The sequence below is a fragment of the Agelaius phoeniceus genome, chromosome 6, assembly GCF_051311805.1.
Source record: "Agelaius phoeniceus isolate bAgePho1 chromosome 6, bAgePho1.hap1, whole genome shotgun sequence".
NCBI lineage: Eukaryota > Metazoa > Chordata > Aves > Passeriformes > Icteridae > Agelaius > Agelaius phoeniceus.
Window position 1 is genome coordinate 17,649,645 of NC_135270.1, and position 24,320 is coordinate 17,673,964.

Sequence of the window (24,320 nt, forward strand, 5' to 3'; positions counted from 1 at the left end):
AAGCGAGAAAACACAGTTACTAGTGTGGACATTTTTATAAAAGAGAGTCACCTGTAGCAATGCTGGACACCCAGTCCCCCAACCCATCCTCCCCTTTTTAAGCAATGCTCTGAAAAACCTTTCTTTTACTTTACAGTCATGGCTCAAGCCTACACAGTGCTCAAGTTCATTATCTTCCCCTGACTTCCGAGGTCTAAGATGACTTCCCCCATGCATACTTGTAAACCCTGCTCTCCTTTATTCAATTTAAAACCCAGGTACCATCTACTTTGTACCATCCACAGTGTCCAGGGAAAACAGAATACATCTGAAGCATTAATTGCAAAGCATTCATTACTCATGACTTTTCCAGAAGACCTCAACACTAAGCATGCTCTCAGAAAAGGTTAAAATCAGACCATAGAGCCTCTTAGAGGAACAGTAATACATTTTGTATTCTAATTTGTAGGGTCCATTACCACTTAACTCTCAACTCTCTTCCCTATACTCAGTGTATAAATGCCCTTCTTTCTCATCTTGGGTCTGAATCCCTGCAGCTTAGAAGTGAAATTCCCTGTGCTTTGCTAAAAGGGCAGCTCTCTGCAATATATTTCACTTCACTGTTTCACAGAACACTGCTTCCTAATGTTAGCTGATCTCTCATGCAAGCTCTCCACTTCAAAAACTAGAAGAAAATGAATAGTTAATGAAGCCCATTTTAGAATGGTTTTTGGACTCTCACAGCAAAGCTGCTGAAAATTTCTGCCATATCCCTGCTGGATTCTTGCTCCCATGTTCCTAGTCTGTGTGATTTTAGCACAAGGGACAAATTAGCTGATGTTAAACTAAGCTCAGAACCTACTTCTTTTCTTTTGACATTTCAATGAAATATCAGATAGTCTGAGAGGTGGGGATACCAGAACAGCAGAAGTAATTAAGATATAATTATGAACCCTGTTTAGTTGACAACTAGCAGGGAAACCCAAAAATTAACAAAACTTAGTCACCACTTTTAGAGGGGCTAGAATTTGTGCATACCAACTTTGCCATTCACAAGGATCCATTGGAGAACACCTGGAGAGGTTGGCACAAGCATTTCAAGGAGTCTGTAAGCTCCACAAGCAGCTTTTGTGTGAGTTTTCCTCGTCCATTATTCAAAACCACTGAAGGATTATGTTTTTCACTTAATACTTTCTCAGTCTGGAGGCTGGAGGCTGCCAAGTTTTAAATTTCAGTGGAAAGATATGCCCTAAACAAGCCAAGACCAGACACTTGTAGGGCCCCCACATGGTTACCAAAAGCACAGATCATGATACAGACATGTAAACCCGAGGTTGTAACAGAAATCCTCTTTATGCAAGCAAATATCTCTTTACTACTGGGAAAGAGGAAAGTAGGACTAAATCACAAGACACTTGGGTGTGTTTTGCCCACTGGTCAGAAGTATATCTTTGCCAGCTCAAGGAAGAAGCAATGGCACTGTTTCTCCAGATGTTTACACAAGTCATCTGTGTTTAAACAGGAGACCTGATTCCATGGTCAATCTTCCTAGTATTGTAGGATAAAAGCACTGAATAATTGTCTCTTGAGATCAAAAAAAAAGGTAATTCTTAAAAAAGCATTCCCCTTGGGGATCTAAACCCTACTGCTGTAAAACCAACTGTCAGTGGGTCATTTCATGGAATATAATATGCACCTAGCCATTAAAAATCCCCATTCTTGGTGGAAGGCACTTGTCACTTTGTTACTGAGTGTTCTGACAGATGGTGCCCCATCAGCAATGCATTCTCCCCAGACACTCCCCATGCAGTGGGGTTTGTTAGTGAAGCCAGTTCGTGTTATAAACGACTGTGCTGCCAGCAGCACAAAATGTGCCATTGCCATCTCTGCATGTGCATGTGCATGGGATGAATTATGGAAGCTCACACATGGAGTAAAATAACAACTTCCCTTTAACCCCTTCGAAAACAAGCACTACCATGCCCATCATCATCAATCATGGTGTTATTACACCCCTTTCTCCACCCTTTAATCACACTTTTATGTCCATTCCTGACCTGTGGTATGCATTGCCCCATATCTCTTTTGTGCCTGCAGGTTTTGCTTCCTCCTTAAGCCAAAGCCTTTCTTTACTGATATGTAGCCTGGATATATCTCTGCTCTGAACTTATCCCAGACCTTTTGACTTCAACTGTTTCCTCATGTGCAGAACTGAGCAAGACATTTAAAAGCAAAAGAAATACTTTGGATAGCAAGACACAGCTTTGCCTCTTCAGGCTTCTGAACCCAAATTCAAAGTTCAGACATGAAAGAAAAGGTTTCAGCTCTCAGAAAATGCTGTGGTCAATTTAACACCTCATGATTGTTCCATTCAGTTGGACACTCCCTGTGAAGGAGCTTTGGGGTGGGGAGAAGTGATTTGTCTCTGCCTGGCTCTGGAGGCCCCATGTCCTACGCATCTCCCAGCAGCAGAGTAAACACTGCAGGTGGAATGAGGAGTCAGTGCTGTGCTCATCCTTACTCCTTTGAGGCCTGTTAGGAACACTGAGCACACCCTGTCCTGAACAATTCCTTCACCCACACCTCACACCAAATCACATATTTGAGACAGGTTTCCAACCTACAATATGTCAAGAAGTCTTTAAGGCAGTCTCAAGGTCACATATCCAGTCTGAAATAAGTCCTAGCAGATTCTGGAAATCACCATTCTTTCTTCACTGCAGATAGAACTGTAACAATTGCCAGGAAAAGTTTCCAGCAATTCTAGGGGCCTCTGGTATATCTGGTGAAATTATTTGATATTCTTCTCCCAGTTCTCAGTCAGCAAAGGGAGCTTCTGGTCACAGCAGGCTTTTTTTTTTTTAACAGATTTTAAGATCTGAACAAATAAAAAATTATGTAAAAACTGAAACAGAAGTTACAACATCATCATCATCATTCATATATGGGAAGTGTTCTTTATACTGACTGATTAATGCAAGTGTGAAACCAAATGCATGTGCTTCCCTTAGGCTAGTCATAGGGACTGAGGAAGCAACTTCCATGGTTCACATAAGTGAATTTCCACAGTTCACTTACTCTCCCAGAACTTGCCTTGAGGAGACACCATTTTCCTCTGCTGTTTCTCCACAAGACTGACACTTTCTTTGATAGAAAAGAGGACAATTATACATATTCCATCACTTTACAAGCATGTGGTGATTTACGTGCCATTTCAGATGCACTGTGGCTCTGACAGCACATTTTGGAGGCATCTACAAGATGCCTGGACAGGGCTTTTCAGATTCAAGTTGTTTTGATGACATGGAGCATGGTGTTCATTTAACTTCAGGCGCCCAAAAGCTAGGAACCTAATCCCAGATAGTCACCTAGATTCCTGTTATAGGCTCTGGAGACAGAGAAGAGCAAGCAGAAGGTAATTTATCCTGTTTGACAGGACACATGTGTCTGAGACCTCCCAAAGCCCTCATGTGTTCCCATTGCCCAGTCAGCCTGTGTTGCAAGCTTAGACTGCATGCCCATACCCTCAACAATTAAAAAGAGGTGAGATGGGTCTTGCCCAGAGGACATGGTGGCTTCCTGAGGAATAGCTGCAAGCAAACAGAACCCTTAAGTCCCTGGCAGGACTTCTGCACAAGCATTGCTGGCTGCCAGATCACGTTGCAGATGTGACTGGAAGGTGTAATGAGTGCTGGAGCAAACAGGAAAGCCCCACAGCTCCTTTGTATGTGTAACACAAAGCGGGGGAGCAGCCCCAGGCAGGCAGGGCTCCTGGGTGAAGCACAGACCCACCTCTGTCCATGCTGTGCCATTTCAATGGCTCTGCGAGCAGGAACTGGGGATCCACCGTCTGTCACACTGAGAACCTCCATGGATTTCCTCTCCGGCCGCCGCTTCCCGTGCCTGTTCAGCATTGGGGAGTCCACGCGCTTCCTGGGGGGATCTGCCCGGAAACAAAACGCTGTCAGCTCAATTCTGCTGGGACTTACCTCACACAGGTGGGTTAAATCCTCTCTCCACAGTTTCACACCTCCCCCACAAAGGCAGATCTCTTCATGATGGAGGTGAACATTTTTAGTTTCTCCCTTGTTCCAAATTTGCAAGCATTAAGATGTAACTTGCAATCCACCTGCAGAGAGAAGGAGCCCTGCCACTGCCCTGAAGGTATTGTAAGCACTGCAAAATAGAGGTACAACTATACCACAGCTTGCAGAAATTAGCTTACAAAGCTGGTAACAGTAATAACAGGATGATACAAGGTGACAGCATGGGCTGTAGCACAAGCTGCTAGGTAGAGCATGAGCCATCTAGGGATCCTGTGTATGTACCCAGGTTGCTAGAGCTTGCCTTCCATATCCCTGCCAGCCAGATTAAATGTGACACAGGGACAGGAGTACATTCAGAATTGCATTCTGCTCTGAAAGAATACCCTTTTTTTTTGCATCTTTAAGATCAGATTTCAGGTTCTTCCTGCTGATTTATATTTTTCCTCCTTCAGAAGCATTACAAATTAAACATGCTTTTCTACCTGAGACAAATCTTTCCATGAGAGCCACACCATACAGCTTTTACTACTATAGTAAATGAAATGCTATACACATTTTATTGTGTAACAATTCTATGAGGTATCAAAGTGCTACTTTAGCTTTGCAGAGTGAAAACTGAGGTATAAGAGATATTTAAAGATACATAAAAGACATATGAAGATATATAAGAGATATTTAAAGGCAATTCATTCCTAAAGATGTTGACAAACATTTACTGAGGTTCTGAGGAGTACTTAAACTGTTCTGAAAAGAGTCTTTAGATACCAAAATGCATTGCAGAAGGTGACTTGCCAAATCATCCACCTCTTCATGGTGAAGCAGGGAACCAAATACAGACCTGCTGAGACATTTTATAGCTAACACCGCACATGGCATCAAAACAGTATAAAGGAGAAAGGCAGAAAAAAATACAGAAGGATTTTCTTTCCTTTGGTTGGGCTATTTCAGTTCCCTGCCTCTATTTATAGACACGTTTTTAATTTTAGTGGGGAGCGACCACTTGCAAAAGAAGGCATCCTTCACCCCTGCTGTTACAAAGGAGCTCACAGTGCCCAGTCCTTAAGGCTTCCTCTTCTGCCAGGATTCCTGTGCAAAACCAGAAATACCACACTTGACAATTCTACCTCTACTGCCTGCTCTTTATTATCCTGCCCTCCTCACACTCACCATGTACTCATTCCTTCTCTCTTTCTAACATCATGTTTTTTAGAACAAGATCTCTTTGAGGCAGAGCTTATCCTTGAAACAATGAGCATAAGCTAAGATGGTTCAATGCAAATGGATTAGTGATAACAACTGACCCCATTAGAGTATAACCCAAGTATTCTTTGTGTTAGCAGTAGTAATATTCCACTTAAAAATTAATTAGATAAAAAAGTGCAGTTGTATCTCACTCCATTTCAAACTCTATCCAGCAATAAAAAGATAGTAGAAAAGGGTATAGGCAATGACCTCCAGATAAGAAAAAAAAGAGTGCATAAAGCTGACAGAAAAACAAAGGGAGATAAACCAAATAAAGCATTCATACTGTGTGACTTCAGCTGCATATGTGTAAGTGGTCAAAAGTAAGCTGGGACAAGGTTTGGATATTTCAAACTCCTGCTTCTTCAAGCAAGTTCAAAATATGAGAAAGAATTCATGCTACAGAACAACTGGTGGTTCAGGAGTGTATCTATACCATAGTAACACACATAACAAGGATGTTCAGAGTGTATATATAACACCAAATGGATACAAGTTTTGTAGCAGGATATCAGACATAAAAAAGGAAAGTAAAATAGAGCAGTTTAAAAGAAAGGAAGAAGGAAGATGAAGAAAGCATCAAGTGCCAAAAGAATGGTGATGAATAAGCTCAAACAAGAGAAGTTAAACAATAAAGAGAAAAAGCCAAGAAAAATATTTTATGAACAGATATTTTAAAAGTCAATTTGATCCACGAATGTTCAAAACAGGAATGGAAACTCAGCCAAGTGACATTTACAAAAGTGACATGCCATTTTCTTGAAAGCTGGACTTTAAAACACAGCAAAGAAGAAATTTGAAGAGGAATTAGCTAAAAACTTGAATGACAGTCTTTTGTACAGCCATCAGAAAGAGAATCCCTGAGAGAGGGACATTAGCCGGAGGGGCCATGAGGGAATCAACAAAAAATTGAGGAGGAAAAGGATATTGCTAACAAGCTAAATGATTCTTTTGTATCAGCCCTTGCTCCTTAAGATGCTGGAAGAAATTGATTTCTAATCTATATTTTAAGTTATCAAAGACAGACAATAAGCAAAAAAGAACAGGTGGTGCATCTATAAATTCAGGAACAAAAATTCACAAAATTTGGATGGAAAATACATCCAAAGCTTGCATTAATGTGGTTGAGCTTCTAATAAAGATATTTGATGCCTATTTAAAATTGGCTACAATCCTACAGTACACATGGCCAAGAGTAGCAAGTATTGTACATACTTTTTAGAAAGGTCTGATTAAGAAATGACAGGGCACCACCACTGTCAAGTCTAAAGATACTAAAGAATTACTCATATACACACCCATCCTGCCAAAATTACTTAAGTGGTGTCATACAAAAGCTGTAGAAGATTTTGCATAAGCCCAGGAACTACAAATAGGAAAATCTCCAGTATTTGCCTTTCTCTTCTTTAACTCTCTGGACATGGTGAAAAAAAAAATCAGGCCATAGCCCAGTGACAGTGACAGTACTGCGGATGCATTTTCCTTTTATTTCATATCAGAAAAGCAAAGCCATTCCTAAGGATTTTTACATACAAAGATAGAATCATATAGGTAATGCTCCAATTATAAATCTGCCTTCTCACAGAAGGTGGGAAATAAAGGTTCACCTTCTGGGTTTGGATGAGGCATCTCTATCTTCTGTATGTATTCTGGCTCAAACTTTTGTTCTCTGGTTTATCAAGAAACTTCACCCTACAAAATCCTTTTTCTCATGGAGACATTAGACATTAATTCTTTTTACTGAGAAGTTTCTCATTCCCATGTTTTAAAGTAAAGAAAATGGAGCTGCATGTGAAAAATGTTGGAAGTGGCCTTTCCTTGGCTCTTGGAAGAAACTTCTACAGCTCTTTCAACTTATACAGCTGAAACAGACAAAGGGACACCAGAAGAAAGGGCAACCTGTAGCTGGCCATATTTTTACCTTTATCCATTCTTTCTGAGACTTAATATGCCAACAAAGATGTAAAAGCAAAATACTCTCAGATGCTTTTTTTTTTTGGCAAGAGTTCAGACAATACACAACTCTCATGAACATGGTTTCTTCAAGCTGCTATTATTAAACTGTTACTTGTTCTCTGCTTTTCTTTGTTTGTGCAAGGCCATTGCTAATGGCTAATGATGAGATATTCATCAGACACATGACTGCTCCTAATTAAACCTTGCCCCATGTTCTCAGATATACCGCTGGGAACAGAGGACATGGAAACCCCCTGTGGAAGAGGAAATACAAACACTCAAAGAATAATGCTCAAATGTGTGGGTGAGGCACATAGATACAGTCAGTGTTTCCCTATTAGGAAACATTTTCACTCCCTGCACAAAAAAATACAAGAGTGGACCATAATATTTCAGTTCAAACCATGAAAATACTTTGGCATGTAGAAGAGGTATGCAATGCATAGGCATTTAGGGCATAGCTACATATTCACTCACATGCTGGGTTTGAAGATTCTAGAGTCACCTTGTTTCTTTTCTTATGACAAAAGCATTTCTAAAACAAGATGATGCTGTCCTTACATGGCAGGATAATCTGTTTGAGTCAAAAGCTGATTAGCAGAGTGCTAGATGACAAACTGCACTGAACAAGGGGCTTTTGACCACAGGACCTGCAGCTGGCACAGCTACCCATCTTCATCAGGATCCCTGCTAACATGCTCTCTGTAGCTCCATCCAGGTAGGAGTTTAAAATTGCTGTGTTAACTAAGAACTTTCATCTCTTCTCCTGTAGAAGAGATTTCCCTGCAAAATTATAGGGCCTGGAGCCTGGAACTCGGATAGGTTAATAATTCAATGAAGCATTAACAAATGCTGTGCAATACAGCACTGCCCTGAAAGCTCGTGAGATTCCAGGCTTTCCAGTGAAAATAAAGGGCACTTTGCTTCTAGTCTTCAAAGTGCTCAAGTACAATACCTGAAAATCTCCACACTTCTATGCAAAATTCTGTTTCAGATAATTGCTAGAAGTGACTCATCCTTTATTAAACTTGTCTGCACATCAAGAGTCCCTCATATAGTTAGCTCCTTGGGGAGCAGTTTTCCTGTTGTCTGGATTAGTGGTGATCAGCAGCACCCTAAAAAACCAATTAATAAATAGGAATAAAGTGGTACCACAAGAGCTTTGTAAGGTATGTAATCTTATTGTGAATTAAGCTTTTAAAATCTTTCTAAGTCTAAAAATATGGGAGTTTGATTTATGTACTATAAAACAGCTAAGTTATATGATGCATACTTTCAGCAGTGCATGTATTCACTTACAGAGAAGAGAATGTGCACATATATAACTGCAGAGGGATGCAGCTACACAGTTTCTTACTAACTGAAGTCCATGAGCAGCCTTTCTGCAACACCACACTGAGACTTGTAATTAGAAAATTCTGCCACTAGATTATATTGCTAAACCTCATCTGCCTGCATAGAGTCTGTGGGTTCACAGCTCATTTTTTAAGATCCCGTTCAAGACCTACTTGGATGTTTCTGCACTGTGAGACAGGCATGTCTTGAAAGATGAAGCCTTCTAGTTTAACCACAGAACAGACCTGCCTGGCCCAGGCTGAGGATTCTCACCAGTGCTGTGTACACCATTTCACTGGGAAGGTAACAATGATGCTAGGGTTTGGGTTTAAATTAAAATAAAATCAGAATTTAAAAAAGAAAAAAGTGAAGAGGAACTAGTTCAGACAGGTTTATGGTGACTGAGGTCATATCTGCAGTACCTATTTCATTTCTAGGGGGAAGATCCTCATCTTCATGACTAGGATACCTCTCCTTCCGGTCAAGCAGAAGAAAATAAATCATTTTTTCTTGGTTTTCTCTGAAAAAAAGGAAGGAAAAAAACCCTTTACATTTGAAAAGAAAAAAAGGTCAACATGTACATAAAACTTTCTCATCAAATAAACAGTCACAGTGATTCTAAATGAGCTGGAAGTGGTCATGACATGTACATGACAGCTAGATACACAACCCACAAAGCTTTTCAGACCCTTGCTGTCTCCAACAAGCAGCTAGTGAGGAAAGGAATTAAGATTCCCATGTTCCACACACAGAACAGAGGCACAGACAGTCAAGGTAATGTGTCCCCAGGAAGTCCAAACCAAGAGTGGCAGCCATACAGGTCTCCTGAGCCTCTAAGTGTTCTTTCTACCACCTGTCCCTCTTAACACCTCAGGAGATACACCAGCTCTTAGGAATAGGTTTGAAATAAATAAAAATTTGGCAACAAAAGCACATCCAACACAAACATCAGCAATGAAACCTCCCCATGTGGACTGTGCAGCCCATGTTTTCATGAAGTGACCTGGCCTGGAAGCTAGGGAAGAAATAGCACATTGGCTCCATTGCTGGTCAGGCTGTGAGCTTCTGACCCACGGAGCAAGAAAGGCTCAGTGCTTGCTCCCATCACCTCACCAGCAAATGAACAGCCAGAGGGTGAGAAGTTCTTACCAGTCACTCAGAGAGAGAGACATCAGTTAAAGTGCTCTCTACCTCTCCCCAGGTTCATAAGCATCCCAGGCCCTGGACACCCAACTGATATGAAGACTGAGCAAGTGCTTACTCTTCCGACAACAAGTCCTGTAAGAGTTTATTTCGGTCACGGAAGCAGCCTAACGAGTGCATGCTATCTAACACGTCTGGATCAATATCCTCCAAGGAAGGCAGAGAACGAATCTGCACCTTTCGAGGGATTGGTTGCTCTGGTTCTGGCTCATTCTTACCCCCTCTGCAGAGGAAAGAAGATGAGAGAGAGAAAGGGGGAGGGAAAGGAGAGAAAAGAAACATGAGTCACAAATGAACCCATACTCTGAAACACAGCCTGCAGCAACAGATGGAAACAGCTTGCTAAATTCCCACTGAGAGACCAGAGCTTCCAACCAGACAGATATTATTCTCATAAGAAACTGTCACGAAGGCTAAGACTGACCAGCAGGTTGTGGATTTGGGTCTTTAATGAGAAATGTCTGTGTTCAGCCAGCGAGGCAATAGGAACTTCACTTACCAGTGCCCTTGTAATAGAAGCAGCTGTTCAGCATCCTAATGCCAAACATTTATAAAACACTACATGTTTTCAGAGATTTTGTCTCATCAGCTGGCCAGACCTCAGACTATCAGGCTGAAAAGTACAAGCTGAATGATTCCCTTTCAAAGAAGGAGCTCTGAACAAACCATCACTCTTTTTCACCAATTCTGATTATGACCGGCACTGCAGCAGTTTCTTTCGTTAACACTTCCAATGTGATTAAGAGACCTCATGCTCAGGCTCCCACTTGACACTTTAAAGGGCTTTGGGAGAAAACCATGCTGCTTAATTACACACCCAAACATGACAATCTCTGCTTCTCTTAAGACATGCAAATTTGAAAATTTTGGCTCAAGTGCGATGCCCGAGGTCAGTGGCAGACCTCAGAACACACCATTAACAGTAGAACATATTACTCTTTCAAAAGTAGTTAACACAGGCTTTCTGCACAATTATCTCATCCCATTCACTAGGCTCAGGAAATATTGATTATTCATTGCAATTAAAGGCCATGACTGCAAGAAACAGGTCAAGGTGTCAGGGTATATCTAACTGACTAATGATATGTATTGCAGACATCCTGAATATCCTTTGATTTTATTTTGGAAGGCAGTGAGCAATTAATGTAAACTCTATCCACTCAAAGAGGTGGGTTTGGTGGTGGTGTCTGTGTTTTGGTTGGAGAAATTGTCTACTCTGAACCTCTGCTATTTCTCAATAGCTGCTTCGTGCAATGTTGAAGTTTCCCTGCTCTGTGAGTGAGGTCCTCCCTTTCCTTCATGTGGTGCAAATGTGTGACTGTTGTGTCCAAGCTCCCAGCATGGACAACAGCAATCACGAATATTTCAACTGTCACCATTTGCTGTTTACAGGGGCTGTGTTTGGACTAGAAGAAATCCTTCTTTTTGATGCTGGAAAAAATAAGGTGGCCACAACTTGTGAATTTGCTCACACAGTTTAAAATGTTCCTGACTCAATGTAAGCTATCCAAGTATCTACACAGAAAAAGGCGTTCCAATCCAAATGTCCTTAGTTTTTCTTGTGTAAGTTAGAAATCAGCTCTGGTAAGTTCATATACATGAGCCCAAGGTCTCAGCCAGTGTACCAAAAAGAGAGGCCATACACCTTAAAAAGAGCCAATGCAGATTATCTCCTCCGAGGTAAGAAAGCAATACTAAGTCAATGTATCCAGAATAGGACAGTCACGTGCTGGGCCAATCACAGGAGATTGCTGAGTGCTACTTGCAATTCATTTTTAAGCAAGTTGAAATGCAGTTGTGAGGCATCTGCTCTGTTTGTGGGAGATCACTTGCAAAAAGACTCCTCAGAACTGTTCATTTTATCTTCTTCTGAAGCAGTGAAAATGTGCTCAGCCCTACCTGGATGTCATGGAGTCAGACTCTGGTGTTCATTACATGGGTCATGACAACATGGGTCAGGATCCCACCTCTTTTACAAGGAGCACTAACACATACCCTTTCAGTTTTATTCAATTTAGGGGACTGTAAGTAAACACAGAGGTCATAAAATCTGCAGCTACTTGGGATTTGTTCTTGTGTGTTAAACCACTAAAACACAGCTTCTGATGGCTCCTTTGAGTCTTGCAGAAGTGAGACTCTGGAATGCCACCATCATCATGAATCTAAGGGCTAAACTCAAAAATCCTTGTTCAACTAAAGAAACATCTTATTCCTTCCAAGAGGTCACTACTGCTACCTCTTAGAATTAAGATCTAGCTCTCAGAAGGTAATAAGCAATGATTAGTTCATAACCTTGCACTATTAAATCCAGTGATGAGCTTGTCATTAAGATAAATTCTTGCAGGATAGACCTTTGAACAGCAGCTGAGTGTTTTTGCTTTTTAATGATCTACAGTTCACTTCTGAAAAGTATTGACTTAATTAATCATTCGTGTTACAAGCAGATGTCCTTAAGGTAATTAAAAGAGATTAAAAAGAATTATTGTCTTTGAAAATTTCCAGGAAACCTGGGTTTCCCACTAGCTGCCCTTGTCTGAATAGAAGCTACAATTTTCTTTAGTATCAATCAGCACAGGAGCCGTTTCTAGAGAGCACAGCTTGCCATCCTCCCTGCACTCCAGGGTGGCATTTCCTTATGCCCTGCACCTGGTCAGCCTCAGACAGAGTCAGGAATTTTCACACCGCCTCATCAGGTACAAGTAAAATCTGCAAAGAGGTGTCTTGTCATTTGGCAGCGCAATTCAGAGCTTCAGGAAACGAAAATCACCAGGTCTGGGCTGTGATTGGCATGACTGCAATGCCTGTTCCATTCTCAGTCTAGCAGAGTGACAAATTTGTTGCATTGCAGCCCACACAGACATCAAACAATGTCACACAGTGACTACTGCAAATCACATATATTTTTTAAAGGCCCACATGAATGTAATTGCTGCTTTAAAACCCACCCTCTTTTGTGAGGATTGGTGGATACAATAGCTGTGATTCCTGATCAGGGTGGACTTTTTCAGTCTCTCCATGAAATTCTCTCATGAATCTCACCGAGATGCCCATTTGCATCAGTGTAAAGCAAAGCAGAACCAGTACATTTGTTCTTTTTCTTGATTTAGCAAGTTGGTACCTTCACAATTAAGGCAATATACTCAACGTTACAGGAATGGGTATTTACCATAATAGGTAATTTTATTTGTCCTCTTACTTTATTAAAAAATGTGAAAATAACTACTCTTTATTTTCTGGTTTATGATAACCTGCATTTGAGGTAAAAATAAATTATTTCAATTAAAAAGGCTTGAAAAACCTCACTGAATTAATTTGGGTGGGAGAGCAAGGACTGGAGGTTGCTGACGAAAGGTTTCACTTCGGTTTCTTTCTTCCTTTTTTAGGCTTGTGAATCATGATTTCAACTTTCAAGACCTCTTTCTCTGCCTGCCTAAATATGCAATTAAATCTTTTCTTCGGTTTTATAGTAGCTTCAATATTTATTTGAAGAACCAAGTGAAACCACTTCAATGTTCCAAGTACAACTTTCAGGTCAGTAACCTATAGATAACAAAGGATGAAGATTTTACATAGAATAGTAGATAAAATAAAGAAAAAAAAATTAAGAGGTGAGCAAAACAGCCATAGGATAAAACACTACAGCCCCTTCTCTGTCAGCATAAGTATTTCCAGGCAAAATAAATGCAAAGAGGTTGTGAAACATTACCAGATGAAAGCAGTTGAGTTTTGGAGGCGGCAAGGTTATTCACTGACTAAAATTAGCTACAGGATGTTAACCTTCTGAGGTCAACCCATGGCCAGTACAGAGAAAATGAGAAAGAGACTCATTAAAAAAAGCTATTTTGAGCAGAAACTTCTTTTTAGGCAATCTGAAGAGATATCTGGAAGAGCCTTTCTGCGCTGACTACCCTGGGAGTCCAGAGGAGACTTGCTTTTGCAAACTCAGTTTCTACTTCTGAAAACAGTCTCAGATGCAGTTTACTGTGTCAATTATCAAAGAGTCTGACCTTCATTGAGAAGTACATGAAAGTGTTCAAATGTTTATATCTCCAAATGAAAAAGATCTTCAAATTCTAAATATAGACTAAAGTAATGCACACCTGCACAAGTGAATATGTGAGCCTGGGACAACAGTCCTTCAACAAGTGAAAAGCTCCAGGCAAAAATCTTGAGGAGGATAAAAATAACAATATACACGATCAATGACTTTTCCTTTAATTTCCTATTCCAGTTCTGATAAAAGCCTGGAGAGTGTCAGCTGATTTCACTCCATGAAGAAACAGAGGGAATCATCTGTCCAATCTGATGCAAACAGCATTTACTTCTGCAATTGCTAGCAAGACCTTATAGGAGGGATTTTAGAGATTACAATTAGAGATTTCCCACTCCATTTGTTCTATATTTACCCATGAGAGTTTAAAAAAAAAAAGTATGTGTAGGAAACCTCTAGTACTTCTTTAGTTTAAAAAGCTGCCATGTCTGGTAACTGAAGAGAACATGGAAAAGCCATGGGCAGAGTGCCGCCGCTATTTCAGGTGAACTAAGTTTTTTCGTAGTTCCAATTTTTTTCTTAACTATTCAACAAAACCCCCTCAGGTCCTACTGAAGTCATATAAATCCAGAGGTGAACATGGCCCATAAAACAGAATTAGAGAGAAAACAAAACAAATAAAGAAAAAGTGGTTTTTTTTTTTCATGGTGACAGGCTTATATATCAGTTCACATCGTCCTCGAGTACTTCTCAAGAGTAATGACAGGATTATGAAGGTAGGACTTTCCTTATCACCCACCTGGGAAATGTATCCAAGCATAATTTCCTTGTTTATTATGTGAAATAGTCTCCTTAATTTGATTAGGATATCATAGTAGAAAAAGTTTATTTACTTAGGCTTCTTGAAATACTACTAAGGCTACACAAAGAGCAAGGTCACTTTTAAAAGCCATCAATCTTCCTTACACCCAAACCACCAGACAAGTATGTACTTTTCTCACAGACCTCCTGTTTCACTGTCAGGACTGCTGTTTTTAATCAAGTCACAGAAGTACTCTCACATCAACAGGTTACAAGGTCAGAAACAGCCTCATAGCTTGCTATGAGAAAGGAGCGGGGATTATGAGACAGAGAAGCTCTTGGTCACAGGTGCTTACTTATCAATATCATCATTTTTGTTTCTACTTCAGAGAAAAGCCAAGATGCCAAGAAGGAACAAATGAAAGCTTTCTTGTCAAGAAGGTATTACAAGGGATTGTCTGTAGCACTTGGATAGCAAACTAAATATGGTTGCTAGGTGGGTATTTTTTTGCTGATCACCTGCAGGTATCTCTTTAACACAGCAAGTTGCTGGACTGAATGTCTTACTTTAAACAGTTGTTAGCGATTGTACAAAAAAATGTTCCTGGGTTGGTACATATAAATGCAATTATATGAATGGCAAAGGGTAGAAAAATAAAAAATAAGATGTTTTTCTGTTCTCTGCCTCTTTTTCTCACATATGTGAAACCTGCTTTCAAACTCCAGTCTCACTCTTCTAGTGGTTTCTTCACAGAACACTAGAATACCAGAATCAACAATGAACGTATGCAAAAAATTTTTAAAAAGTTACTTACATATACCATATGTGTTTCTGAATATGTTCTAGCTGTAAAGGAAAAGAAAACAAGGAATTAGTGCTGTAAAATAGAAAAGGTAACTCTACAAGTCATCCTTATTCAAGGCTTATTCAAGTAAATCCAAAATTTCAGAGATGGAACATATGCATACAACAGAAACTTTATGTGGCATAAAGAACTACTCATCCTACTGGAATAAATACTCATCCCACTGGAAATGGCACTGTAATTCCAGACATAATTCATCAGTCAGGAGCAAGTCCCAGGCAAATGCTAAGTGCAAAGCTTCACAGGTAACTGTTTTGGAAATTCAAGCTTTTCCCTTCCCAAGTCCTTCCCTCTGTAATCTAACTGCTCCTTTTTGTATGTGCATAATAGCTGATCCTTTATACTTAAATTGCATTTCTAGTTTTGTTTTGGGGGAAAAGAGAGAGGAAGAAAGAAGAAAATAGGTTCAAACAGATAATTAACAAAATAATTTGTGCATCTGTGGCGTGACCTTCCTGGATACAGGACACATTCTAGATTGGCTTCACATTTATCACTGAACTATAAGGACCAAGCAGAAAAAGGTTCTATGCAATTTACTAATTCTGCACCTGAACACGAGACCATGAATTTGTTTTACTGCCCTCTTTCCTGTTCTACACACGAGAATTTCACTATGCAATGAAGGACTGGTTAAAGCCAAAAGTAGTCATGACCACCTATGGAAGGCAGATTCCACCAACATTACAATGACATCTTTTCCCACAAGCACAGGAGAAGAAGGCAATATGATTTTTCAAAGAGAAACCCTTAACAGCACACAGAACAGAAGGTTCATATGACATACTTTCAGCAGAACCTTCCAAATATGTTTTGTTTTAATCATCACAGCAGAAAATAACTTTTCTTAGATGTCCAGGGATTATTTGTTATGTGGGATTTTTTTTATATTCATCATTATGCAGCACCTTTGCAGGTGCAGAACAAAATGCACACTCACTGCATACGGGCTCACATTTGTGCAATTTTCAGGGGAAAGACAGGAGAGAGCTGGAAGAAAACTCATATGAGAGGAAATCACAGACCCATTACAATGGTCAGGAAGAATGGTGACAGCTGTCCTGCTCTTATTACACTCCACTTCCACAATAATTAGAATCAGAGAGAAAAAGAAACAAAAAGAAAAGAAAAGGATAGGAACAGACAAACAACAAAATCTCAAAGATACAAAGTGTTTGCCTCAGAGAGCAAGGAATCAGAGACCTTTGTGCTATGGAACAGCTCCGTGTCTGGGAAAACAGTAAGACATGAGTTTGGCTATATATGAGATAATTTTTTTAAGTGAGTCGGGGCTTTTCCTGAAAACAAAGAAACAATGGAATGCAGCTTAGGAAAGCATGACAGGAGGCTGGAGGGAACAGTGTGGGAAACAAACAGCCTCCTCTAAACCCCAGACTGCATCAACACTGCAACCAAAGGTGCAGCTGGCACTCACAATATCCATCTTCTAAGCAGCACAAGTGGCCCCAGCACACACATCCAGCAGCCCAGGCAGACTGGCACAGCTTCCAGCCATGGCATCAGCCTGCCACAGTAACTCCCCTTCATCACAATTTCCCCGTATTAGGCAGCCCTCTAACCCCTGCTCTCTTAAGAGCAAAGTGGAGTATTCCTGACACACTGTCACCTCCTGTGGAGATGAAGATATGATTTGGGAGTTCCCCCAACAGCCTGGAGACACAGCCTCTTCCTTCTGGTTCTGTGCAAGCTGAGGTTCAATCACAGAACATAAGGAGAGCCTATTTTGTACAGCTTCCATGGGGCAGGATTTTAGAATTGTTCCTTAACAGATGTATAATTCTGTGAAGATCTGCTAAGGGGTGAACTGCGCCTCCTGTGCTGGTAAAACCACATCTACTCATTATTTCCCATACACCACATGGAGGGTTAGAGAGATTAATGATTTCAGACAAGATGCAGATGATACAGCTATGCAATGTCCAAGTCTCTTTCATGCTTGCTTCTCCTGCTGCATTTTTTGTCTCCATGGGACACTGTGCTTCTGTGTGCCTGTGATATGCAGAAATACCATGGCAGAGCAGACAACAGCATTTCAGTTTCTGAGCTAGAGAGGGGAAAGAAAAGAGGGTCACCAGTCCACGTCTTAGTCACAGAGCCTCTGGGCTCCTTCAGAGAAGATGTCAAATGACTCCTGCCTGCCCCTGCTGATCAACCTCCTTCAAACTAATGAACACACAGCATTTTTCTGAAAGAGATGCCCCATTGCACCTTGATACACATCTGAAGGTGTATGACAGCTCTCATGGCTGCTGTTTACCCACACATCTGCCATTCAATCCACATCAAAACCATTGCTGTGAAATATGCTGGGATATCCCAGATATGAAAAGTATTCTACAAACCCATTTCCTATGCTGATTCAAATGTAATTGCATTGAAATGTTATTAGAAGTGTGCTTGCTGCTGCCAACATCTTCACTACTGTTTTAAAGGTAATTAATTAATGCTTTGTTGCTTTTTGTCTGCATTAAAGTGACAGGAGGGTTATGGGAGGGCGATTGGCTTTGACAAGGAGAAGTCTGTACGCTTTCTACTGTGCAGTGCAGGGGAGGGAGATACACAGTGGGAGCTAATCTCACTCCTGCCTTCATTTAAACACAATGTTTAAATGCATTTAAGTGACAAAGGCATTTAACAACCCTTCCCAGAGGGTTTTTCTTACTGTTTGCACATGAGTTTGCCCAGTTTAATACCATTTTATGGAAGTTGTAAAAATGCTGCTTCCTAATGTCTCCTAGTCACTGCAGGCAACTGTCTCATGACATCATCTCTGAAATAACAAAACATGCTCAGATCCACTGCACATGCACAGTCAGAGAGATTTCTGCAGGCTAAGATGCTGTTATGGAAGGAGAGGGAGAATTCCTTTATCATGGTTTTACGTAAAAATACTTCCAAATACTAAACCTGTACACTGAAGAAGCATTGAGGAGCCTCTCTCATAGATGAGAGACCCACTGTGATACAGAGCTGCACAAGCTCATCAGTAAAAGAGGTCTCCTCCCACAAAGAGCTTACGTCTGAATTCTAAGGCAGGGAACAACAGATGGAGACAGACAGGCAGATGGAAAACAAGACAGCGCTGTCTACATCCTCGGCACTGATCTCAGCAGAGCAGTTGCCAAGCTAAGAAGTTCTACCCTGAAGAAAAACTTTCTTAAAGTCTGTGGATATAGATGAGGGCTTCTGAATTTGAACTCATGTCAAATTTCAAACTTCCCTGTCCGGAAGGAGACCAGCCTCAAACCCATCTGTGCACCCACACCTCAAATGAATCTTCTTCACCCAGAAGATTCCCTAGTCTGGGCTTTAAACCTACTGTGTAATGTCAAGACACAAAAACCCTGTGGCTTTTCTTGGCCACAGGGTTCAGGCTGGCAGTGCAAACAGCACTGGTAAAACCATTACCCATTTCAGCAGTAGCAGCTGTACTAAAGCAGCCTCCAGGCACTTTGACATGGGCAAGTATCACTGTCCTACGTCCACTGGGCATGAACAGGCCCTTGGCAGCCTAAATACATCAACTGGTCAATTGCCTCCATTCTACAGGTTGTAAAGTGAGAAAATTTAAATTATGGAATAGGCACCTTACCATAAGACCTTCCACAGAAATGAATCAGGTGACTTTTCCCTTCTTAATTTCTTAATATTCTTTAGATTCTGAATAGCATGATTAGCATCAGATCCAAGAAAAAACAAAATCAGAAAGCAGAGAGAAGATTCTGGAACTAGGTGCAATTAAAGGAATTTTTAGGTAATATTCAGGGATAGGTATTTCCACCTGTGTGTATACCCAGCATAGAAAACAAGTCATTCTACTCTAGTATAAGATGTCAATGCTAGAACAGTAACAGCTTTATTGGAATAGCTTGTTCTGCAATATCTGCTTTGATCCACCTTGCTCTAGAAACAAATTTTCAATAGTGCTAATCCATCTTTAAAAGAAAAGTGCCTCTGCCCTTTGTCTTCCTAGAGAAGAAAATACTGGCTGAGAGTACAACTGGTTTCTACTACAGGTGCTGTAATTCTCTGCTGTAGCAAGGCTGAATCATTTGAAGAGCACATAACTACAAGAAACCTCATCCTGCAGTACTTTAGGCACCCAGAGCACACCTCCCTTAAGCCTTCTCAAACTTTATTACTACTTCACTTTTCCCTCCTGACACTATTCCTACTAGAAGGTTGTCCCAGAACCCCATGGATATACCTAAAATTCTTCTTGCTTCTAGCCCACTTTCCTTTAAAGCCATTTGACATATCTTTGGTTTTGTGCCAGTATCTTCCTATAGCTTAAATAATCCTTCTCTCCCTAGTAATTACCTCTAATGAATATGCAGATGACCAGTACAACCTTTCTTAGACATTATCTGTGTACATTAACTGAAGCTCTTTTTACACCATACTATTCAGACAGGCTCTTTCAAATGCTGATCATCTTAGTACTCATTCTTTGTTTGACTTCACCTTTCATAAATATGGGTGGTCAGACATACCATCACCAGGAGCTAGGATCAACTTTTAATGAAAAATTTAGGTTTAATCAAAGAAAAACACAAATTCTTTTATTTTACAGCATGTTCAGTAAAACAGGCAGAGTAAATGAGAGTGGTCAAGGATGTCCCATTAACCATATTTGAAGCTACTTAACACATGGTGAGTGTGAACAATATTCCACTAAGAAATAATGAAGTCCTGTTCCCACAAATGAATCATATACAAAGAAAGGTAATGCCTGCTTCTTAAGGCTGGAAAGGGCCAGCAACAATAATTGTGAGTACCCTCCCCTCCATTAATCTTCTCAAGCTCCAACACTGAAGCAAATGATGACAGTTAAATGTGAATGCTGGTTCTGTTTTTGTTGATCATTTTAACAGATGGACTGGGGAAGGTGTGGGTGTGCTGTGAAATGGCAATTACTGCAGGGAGGAAAATGCAGTTGGATGAAAAGGAAGAGATACAAATCAACAAAAGAGGAACAAAGCAGAGAGGGGAAGTGAAAAATGAAAGAAAAAAAATTCTAGTCACCTTACATTTCACTATATTTTTCTGCTGAATTCACTAGTGAGGTATTGAGCAAATGATCAGTAACGGTAACAGCTACATCTGTGCTTATTGTACCCAAGCTGCAATTTTGCTCACATCTTTGTATAAATATCAAATTGATTCAAGTGAGATATTTTCTAGGAATAGAGGCTTCCAAATAAACCCATGTTTATACCCTTTTTCATAGGACACAGCTAAAATAGAATTCAGCTCTCTCCTCAGAATGAACTCTATATTCCCAGCTCCTGTGCAGTAAACAAAGAGCTCCCTTCTGCCTGGCAGTCAAAGCAAGCAGCTCACTAACAGCACAGGAGTGTGACAGCAGCAGGGACACAAACCCACAGACCCTCAAATAATGAAAAAAAGACTGCAGCAAATAACAAAGAGCCAACCTTTCTTCCTCCCAGCTCTTAGCTCTTTAATATGTATTATTTCAAATTCTTATTCATAATTCAATGGTTAGTATGTGGCAATAACTACCTGATCTGGGCTTTTTTCCCTCCCTAAGGAAGTAAGAGGTTAATTTTGATCAAGAAAGGGAGGTGGATGAGTGTCACTCTGAGACCTTGAATTACCTCAACTGCTTTCTCTCCTATGCATGTACATTCCCAGCTGTATTGCACAACTCAAATTATTTAGGGTTATTATTTATTATTTTCTGCCCTGTGGAAAAATTCAGAACAATCTGCAGAAGGATCTAGCACTTGATGACCTGCTCCCTAACATACTTAGACCATTGGCACTTTTTTGAGAAAAAAACCCCAACAAAACAAGAGAGAAGCTGGTATGTTTACATCATGGAAAGGAAGCTAAGCTTGAGAGGGACTTTGTTACTTTCTTGGCCATGAAGAACAGCTGTCTCATCTCTCAGGATATTGCTCTAACCTCTGCAGTGCTCTTTCTGTGAATATACTTGTGAAAATGTTATTCCTTTCTTTAAAAATCTGGTTTAAAAAGGTCTTTTAAGGCGCCTAATATATTTTTTTTCAATCAGTGCTATTTATGTACTGCAAAATGTGATGGCTACTGGGTTTGCAAAATACTAGAAATAACATTAACTTTTCCCCTATGCCACCAAATAGAGCACGACCTGGACTGGTAATGAATGAAAGAAAAACCCAGATGTCAGGTACTATAGTAGGGAGCTGTGAAGGGAGTTTCAGTTAACTTCTTAGCAGAGAGGTGTCTGCATCCCAAAAGCATCGTCACAGCTGGCACAGACTGATGCTGTTGTTACCAATCTCAGCAGAGAGGCCAACCAGTGATCTGAGAGTTTATTTATAAATATTTTAGCAGACTGAAGAACCAGGAGGAGTTTTAAATTTACATTTCTTTATACATACTCCCACTCAGAATCTGTGAGCTTAGTAAATCTGTATAAAATCATCACCAAGGCCTGACAATAGGATTTACAGGGGCAATCTACCCATAAAGGCACACGCCTCCACTGACAAGCAGGCAACCTTACTTTCCAAAATTATTATTTTAATTGCCAATGTTTTTTAATTCCCTAAAACATTAACACAGCGTCAGTAAAGGCTACAATCACTCCACAGTCCTCACTGTTGCAGGGTCTCTGTTGTAGTGATGGGATGTATCCTAGATGCAGACTCAGAGCTGAATGCCAGGAGCTCAACATTGTGGGACTAAGTGCTCAGGACCAGAGGGCACAGGATGAAAGAGCAGACTGGCAGACACTTGCTCTGAAGGCTGCTAAAGGATAATGCAGAGCAAATGCAGGATAGAATACAATGCAGCTTATGTGGCCTGAAGTGAGAAGCCAACACTTCTGTCAGAAATGTAAGAAAATCACCCTCTGTTTAATGGCAAAGCTTCAAATACCAGTCCTAACACCTGTGACCTTCAAACACTTACATCATGCCCCCAGCAAACTGCTGTATCAGACAGAAGAATCAGACAACTCAGGTGGACTCGAAAATGTGTGAATGAGCCGGTAGTTCTGTGATAAGCTATGAGGGATTTCTCCTAAATGCTCAGTGTTACACATGAAAGGGAATCACGGATGCTACAGAAAAAACACAAAAGCAATCTGTCCTCAAGACTCAAAAGAGACGGTAACTAACTTCTTCCCAAAGACCCCATCAACTCCACTCCTTTGCTCAGGAGGAAACACATTGGAATGCCACCAAATCACCAAGTTACCTCAGCTGCTCACCATTCCTGCAACAAAGCGAGAAATGAAGCCTTGCTCACGACGCCTCCTTACCGTGAGACGTTTCGAGGCATCCACTTCAATCATCCCCCGCAAAAGGTTCTGACAGTCGGGGGGGATAAAATGGGGCATGTGGAACACTCCACGCTTCACCTTCTCCAGCAGTTGCCGCAAGTTGTCGTCATCGAAAGGCAGGGCACCCTGCAGGGATGGGACAGAGTAGTCAATGAGAGAGAACTAGAGACGGCCAAAGGAGAAAAGCCAGGATAAGCAGGTGAGAGAATGGAAAAGAGGAAGTCAGCTCATAATATATTATTATGAGCGAAAAAACTTTTATCCATTGAAAAGACAAAATTTCTTAGTGCTGCTGTATTTCCTCTAACATAGGAGACAAAACTGAGGACATTGTTTTTTTTATTAGACCTTTAATTAGAAAATGACTACCAGTATAAAATAAAATATAAAATATGAAATTGCCTTTCCAGGCAAATTCACCAAAGATGCGTGGATTCACTTAAATTCAGTTCAAGCTTTTGATCTGCTGGTATTCCTCCTGGGCATACTTTCACAGTGGCAATGTTTATCGTCTCCTTATTTTTAATCTTCCTGAGACACATTTATTGCAGACATTGAAAAGGAGGTGAACAGCTTTTGAGAGACTTTCAGTAAAGAACATGCTCTTTCTGACAGAGCATTAAAATGACACAGCTGAAAGAAACCCCAACCAACATTAGCCTTTGGAAGCAGCAGACATTCCACCTGTTTAATATACTCCATCCAGTTCCCATGCTGTGGTCAGGTCATCAGTTCCTATTGCTTCCCTACTGTAGCTCACTTACATGAATGGCTTGAAGTTTTTTTAGCTGAAACTACATTTTGAATAGATCATCAGCTTGCCACAAAAAGCAGTAAAAGACCTATCCTTGCTGCAAGGACAAAAAGGAAAAAGAGAAGTCGAAATCTTTAGGATAACTCCACTGACTGCAGCTGATACCCTTTTATAGCAAGTCTGCACCTTCCTAGATATTCTCACTTCCTTCTTTCACTGCCTAATTCTAGTAGGTGCCGAGCTTCCTTGATTTCCAGGATGGTTTGTGGGAAGCTGCAAGCTGTCAGCTGCTGTGATAATGAAGTTTTAAGTTGTCAGCTCTGGCACTGCTCTTACTACAGTGAGTAGTGCATCTGTATAAGCAATCCTGTGTCTATGGCTTAGGGAGAACAACAGCTCCATTTACAGCAGCCTCAGGAAGCCACCTGATGGCAGCCACGACTGGGCACTGTTTACTGGTGTTTGTTCATTTCAGTGGCCTTGAAGGCAGAGCCTCTCCCTGCCTTCTGTAACCAACCCCCGGAGTTACCTGCATTTTTCCTATCCATTCCAGACTTAAAAGAAAATCAATTCTGATAGTTCAGTACTTTGGCTAATGCAATTTAAGCCCTGATGAAGTCAGAAAGGACACTGTGTGGCATTTCCTGAAGGTAACAACTACATCTCTTTTATTACTACCATCTGCTATCATATCTTGATAGTTTTTGCAGGGTTTGTCCTGACATAATTAACTGGCGAGCTCTACACTTTCCATCAATAATAGACTTATTTCAATAATTCTTCAGGCTCATGTGTGTATGTAGGAACAGATGAAGATGCAGCAACAGACACCCAA

At 40.6% G+C, this 24,320-nt stretch overlaps 1 protein-coding gene across 14 annotated transcripts in view; it reads right to left on the reverse strand.

The window, feature by feature from the left end:
* BRSK2 (BR serine/threonine kinase 2) overlaps positions 1-24,320 on the reverse strand; it is a 303,871-nt gene that overhangs the window by 45,957 nt on the left and 233,594 nt on the right. For all 14 annotated transcript variants that reach the window (XM_077179936.1, XM_077179935.1, XM_077179934.1 and 11 more), the window contains exons 8-12: positions 22,711-22,857; positions 15,369-15,400; positions 9,820-9,984; positions 8,981-9,078; positions 3,772-3,922 (exon numbers count right to left, since the gene is read on the reverse strand). In XM_077179936.1, coding sequence (XP_077036051.1) covers positions 3,772-3,922; positions 8,981-9,078; positions 9,820-9,984; positions 15,369-15,400; positions 22,711-22,857 — 593 coding nt within the window. The remainder of the gene's footprint in view (positions 1-3,771; positions 3,923-8,980; positions 9,079-9,819; positions 9,985-15,368; positions 15,401-22,710; positions 22,858-24,320) is intronic.